Consider the following 6,000-nt stretch of genomic DNA (forward strand, 5'->3'; position numbering starts at 1 on the left):
GTCATAGTTATTGTTAGTCTCATTATCTCTTAAAGCTATAAGGCATAACCAATCTTGCTCTCAAAAATATTACAGCTCTTAGTCTGGACTTGTTCCAGATTGCCAACTAATAATCTTTCCCCCTTCACTGAAACAGTATGTGCATGTGTGTAGCATATGTGTATGTACATGTGTATAAGTATGTACACACAATTACGGAGACCAAAGATCAGTATCTGATGTGGGAGAGTCTTTTTTGTTTAAACAGAAAAAGGGGAAATGTGGGAGAGTCTTCTGTTTTGTGTTGATTTCATTGGTTAAACAAATAGACTACCTTGGCCCTTTAATAGGACAGAAAATTAGGTAGGTGGAGTAGACAGAACACAATGCTGGGAGAAAGAAGCAGAGTCAGGCAGTCTCCATGATTCTCCTCTCCAAGACAGATGCAGGTTAAGATCTTTCCTGGTAAGCTACCACCTCGTGGTGCTACACAGATTATTAGAAATGGGTTAATCGAGATGTGAGAGTTAGCCAATAAGAGGCTGGAACTAATGGGCCAGGCAGTGTTTAAAAGAATACAGTTTCTGTGTAGTTATTTCAGGTAAAGCTAGCTGTGTGAAGCTGGGCGGGAATGCAGCCCACCACTCCTACTACAAGTATCAGTGATCTTCCTCTAATCACTTGAAGCTTTATTTTTTAAAGAAAGAATCTTTTACTGATTCTGGAGTTCCCTGACTGGCTATCTAATGAGTCCCTGAAATCTACAGATCACGACTTCCCAGCACTAAAATTATGGGTGCTAGCCATTATGCTTAGCTTTTGAGTGACTATTGGGATCTGAACTCAGTTCCTTAAGCTCACAGGGTAAGCACATTTCCCACTGAATATCTCTCTAGCTTCCTTATGTTTCTTTAAAATGAGGGGCCATTCATTGTTTAATTTGCCAAGCACTTATAGTATAACAAACACTCTGAAAGTGCATTTACAAATATCAATTACAGCAATGCAGATTGTTTTCTTTCTATGTTGCCAAGCATTTTATGACAGATACTAAATAAGGAAATTCAATTGGTATTCTTTGAACACATTATATGCCAGACAATGATCTAGAATGCTGTGATATAGCATTGGATGAAATTGATGAAAATCCTAGTCCCTGTTTGTGTGTTCTGTTCTGTTAGAAGAGAAAAATAATTAAAAATATCCAATATTTCAGTTTCATTCTTCTATATGGAACTATCAAGTCTGACAAACACAATTTGTTAAAGATGCTGCCTTTTCTCCTGTGTGTATTTTTGGCTTCCTTGTCAAAACTCAAAAGACCCTAGGTGTGTAGACTTATATCTGGGTCCTCAATTCAGACATTGATCAATGTGTCTGTTTTATGCCAGTATCATGCTATTTTTATTGCAATATCTCTGTAGTATAATTTGAAATCAGGAATGATGCTAACTCCAGCCGTTCCTTTATTGCTTTGGTTATCTTGGTGTGTGTGTGTGTGTGTGTGTGTGTGTGTGTGTGTGTGTGTGTGTGTTTCTAAATGAAATTTATGATTATTTTTCAATTGTTATGAAGAATTTATTGGAATTTCAGTGGAGATTACATTTTTCTGTAAGTTTCTTCTGGGAGGATGGACATTTTCACAAGATTAATCTTATCAATCCATGAGCATAGTAGGTCTTTCTGCCTTCTTCAATTTATTAAAGTTTTATTATATTAGTCTAGTTTATGATTAATTGCCTGGAAGAAACTAAAACAAGAGAAATAGGCACAAAAAATTGACTGGGGCAAAAAGAGAAACAATGGCACAATCTTGAATAAGTTTTTGGCAAAGGATAGTAGATCAGGCAGTGAAATATCTGACACTGAAAATTCCAAGCAAAGAGACATGGGAAAAAGCATGTGCCCCATGAGGTCAAGAGAGAGCAAGGGGACAGACAATGTGTTGATCTGATGATACATGTACATCATATATATAATGATCACATCAGGATGTACAGAATTTCATGTTCCTAAATATGCTCTACTTTTGTTTGCTGGTAATTTTAGAATTCTTCTCCTTAAAAGAACATATTGCAAGTTCTCATTAAATTATACTTGTCCTACTGTGTTTAGAACACTACAACTTATTTCTCATATGTAAATAACTGGATTCTGGACCAGTTTTCAGATTCCTCCATCTTTTCCTCCTTAGCCTGTATTAACCATGCTTCTACTCATTGCATCTATGAGTGAGAATGTCTGTAATTCTAGCTATAAACTAACACTTAAGACTTAATGACAATCACTAAAGAAAGAGATTATAAAATAGCTTGTCTGACCAATGATGACAAAGAATTTTATTTTTATATCACCAAGTAGCCCTGCTTCTTAATGTTCCTTGGCTTGGGAGTTCCTATATCCTATCCCTGTTTTGAAAATAAATCATGCTATGGAGAAGCAGGAGACTATTTTAAAAATCATAAACATGGTGGGAAAATCCTCACATGTTCTTAGACCACACAAATACATAGCAAATTTGAAGATCTACCTTCCTACCAAGACCAGAGCACACCATAGGTTAGACTCCATTGGTAAAAATACCTGAACTTTCTCTCATGACTGTAGACACAATCTCTATGTATCTGAAGAAGAGGATTTCAGATGCAGTTGTTCATGGGACTTGTCAATATCACTTCAGCATCTTGTTATATGTGACCTATTTCCCAGTCAAATGCATGTGCCTCTATTCTTTGAGCATACATAGACTCTGAGAAACACAGCTCCTGGGGAGATGCAAAGTTGTCAATAATAGAAGTTGGTAAGGGTTTGGAGCATGATATAGTGCTCTGTGATGATGGTCTGCAATAGTGAAGAGGTTCCTTCAAACATGTAAACTCTTTTTTGTCTTTTTTTAAAAATTGATTTGGTTGAGTCATACATTTTTTTCTGCTCCCCTCTTTTCTACTCCCCTCCTCTTCAACCCTCTACTATGGTCCCCATGCTCCCAATTTACTCAGGAGATTTTGTCTTTTTCTACTTCCCATGTAGATTAGATCCATGTATGTCTCTTTTAGGGTCCTAATTGCTGTCTAGGTTCTCTGGGGCTAAATGCCCTTGACCAAAGAATGAATAAGGAAAATGTGGTAATTTTACACAGCAGAAAAAAAAATAATGACATCTTGAAATTTGCAGGCAAATGGACAGATCTAGAAAGCATCATATTCAGTGAAGTAACCCAGACCCAGAAAAATAAATATCATATGTACTCACTCATCAGTGGCTTTTAGACATAAAGCAAAGAAAACCAGCCTACAATCCATATGTAGACTCTTAAATATAGTTTTCCCTCCTTTCTGTTGTTTATGTGTTTGCTTTTTTCCTAAGAGCCTTGATCTGGCTTTGTTGCCTGTACTAGTTAGTTTTAAATGCCTATCCTCAACAACATTCACTTCTGAGCCTCTCAGGCTTCTGCAACTATAGGAATGTGTCACCACATAGTGCTGCCGATTTCTTTTACTCCCTTAAAATACCCTGCCCAAAGTGGATATATCTGTTCGTGAAGTTGCTCAAAGTGTGGCTGAAGAAAGGCTCCCTATGACTGGTGTGTAGATCTTGCTGTCATGCCTAGGACACTGCTCATTCATTCAGGCTTGTCTTTAGGCAAGTCTACCTGGAGCTATCCTAAGCTCAGGACCTGAAAACAAATTACTTCCATGCTGTGTGTAGCCAACAGGTAACTCATTGTTACCGATGTTAAAGAACTCAACAAAAATGTGTCCAAACAGTGGAACTGTCAAAAGTAAGGACTTTGAAGACTCCTCTTTATAAACCAGAATGAAGGTAAACAATCACCAATTAATAGCCCATCTCCTTTGCACATCTTAGAAAATCCTAAGTAGATAGTCAAAGTCTTTTCTTTCTAGCTTCTCAAACACTGCACCTTAAGGGGCCTTTACAACGTGCACTTGACTTATTGTGGCAACTGTATTTGTGACAAATGTTACTGTGGTTTCACAAAACACTTAGAAGATAGACCAATATTACACATCACGTTCTCCAACTGCCAGTTGCCATTCTGAAGAAGTAGAATAAGTATCACAGCTCTGAACTGTTTCTTTCTCAACATTGCAGCATGTCATATACATTCAAACTAAGAGATATATTTGTAAGCAGTATTAATACTAGAGAAGGATTCACTCAACTGACTCTCTCCCTCCCGCTCCCTATTCCTCTCCTGCTTCCTCTTTCTGGTTTAAAACAAAACAGCAGTGTACACAGAAGGCTGTCCCGTTGTTAGAGACAGGAGGTCTTCAGTGTTTCAAGTTAGAAAATAAACACAGGTGATTTATTCTAGGACCAGCCCTATAGCCTTGAGTGGGTTAGTCAGATGGTTTAGGTCTGCAGTGACAATATGTTTCAGCTACACTAGAGCCTCTGAATAAAACTATGATGTTGATCAGAGTTTTAGGATCTTGTCTCAGAAGAGTCACTGGGATGTGGGCAATCACCTGAAGCTATGTGTATCTTTATCACACTAAACTTCACTCTAGCTAGTGATATTCTTAAGAGATTTCACTGTGACACGAGATGTTCCATGCACTCCAAACCCTGCTACCATTCTTTGTTACCCACTTAACCTGGCCTGTCTTTCCATTCTCCAGGAATACTCCATCCCCAGTGTCTCTGAACAATGCCTCTCCCATCGACACAATGGGGAATTGTAACAACGGTCCTGTCACCATCCCCCAACGTATCCACCACATGGCTGCTAGCCATGTTAATATCACCAGTAATGTGCTTCGGGGCTATGAACACTGGGATATGGCTGACAAACTGACAAGAGACAACAAAGGTATGATTATCTCTTCTATTCTTCGCTTAAGGATGAGGATACAGTCACTTGTGCTTTGAAGGACCAGGTCCCTTGTACCCGATAGCCGTATATTATTCAGTTCTTCTGATTTCTGTCTTTGGTGAGAGAAAGTTAGCTTAGGACTGACATGATGACCTATATTTTTACATTTAGAGTGATTCAAGGCCAAAATATTTATTCTCCTTTAAGACTTGTAATGTATCAGCACATGATATTTCCAGAATTTTACTCAGTGACTAGAATCAATGTAGAGGAATAGTTACTAAGGCAAAAGGAGTGATTCAAAAATTAAGATCCTGTTGGCCTCTATTTATTTTTTGAGAGGTGAGGTGGAATTAAGTTCATGTACCTTCATTACACTTATCAGCTCAAGACGAATATATAACAACACAGTTTGCATTTGCAAGTAAGGACTAAACATCAGCTAGGATTTCTTCACCCTGACAGGAGGATCAAGGCCCTATTTATGGGAACACATGAGATTTGTTACAGAACAAATGCAAAGGAGACCCTGCTTCACAAACTCAATAATAATTGGTGACTTGTGCTGCCATCTGTGACCTCAGCTGTCATTTAGACTCAAAATAAAACCCCACCAACCTAATATCTTTAAGAAGTAAAACTAAAACCACATTCTTACTATGGCAATTCATTTGCTGTGGCTCTTTCTGGCCCATTAATTACAGAATGGCCAATTGCAAACAAGGTGGGAACTTATGCAGATCTATGAGAATCAACCATGAAAGAGGTAACAAGCAGGCTAAAGTAATAGAAATATGTCTAGCAACAGGGAGCAATTATCCTCCTTCACAATCTTGGTTGCTTGGGGTGGGCATGGGTTTTGTTAGTTCCTGAGCAAATATATGAATTTCCAATGAACAGGAAGAGATATAGGACACACATACACACACACACACACACAGAGAGAGAGAGAGAGAGAGACAGAGACAGAGACAGAGACAGAGACAGAGGGAGGAAGGGAGAGAGTAACAGAGAAAAACTCTGACTTCAACTAACACATGTGCATCCCTAACAACTGAGTAAACACAGAAATCCACACATGTATATACAACACACACACACACACACACACACACACACACACACACTACTATGGCTACCAAAGCTTATTTCATAATTTGAGACATTAACTCTGAACCCAGCTA

At 38.3% G+C, this 6,000-nt stretch overlaps 1 protein-coding gene across 1 annotated transcript in view; it reads left to right on the plus strand.

Moving 5' to 3' along the window:
• Window positions 1–6,000, plus strand: part of Aff2 (AF4/FMR2 family member 2) — a 563,314-nt gene that overhangs the window by 550,210 nt on the left and 7,104 nt on the right. Inside the window, exon 19 of the mRNA XM_026777641.1 lies at window positions 4,623–4,813. Coding sequence (XP_026633442.1) covers window positions 4,623–4,813 — 191 coding nt within the window. The remainder of the gene's footprint in view (window positions 1–4,622; window positions 4,814–6,000) is intronic.

Source organism: Microtus ochrogaster, unplaced genomic scaffold (genome assembly GCF_000317375.1).
Source record: "Microtus ochrogaster isolate Prairie Vole_2 unplaced genomic scaffold, MicOch1.0 UNK79, whole genome shotgun sequence".
In the NCBI taxonomy this organism is placed as follows: domain Eukaryota; kingdom Metazoa; phylum Chordata; class Mammalia; order Rodentia; family Cricetidae; genus Microtus; species Microtus ochrogaster.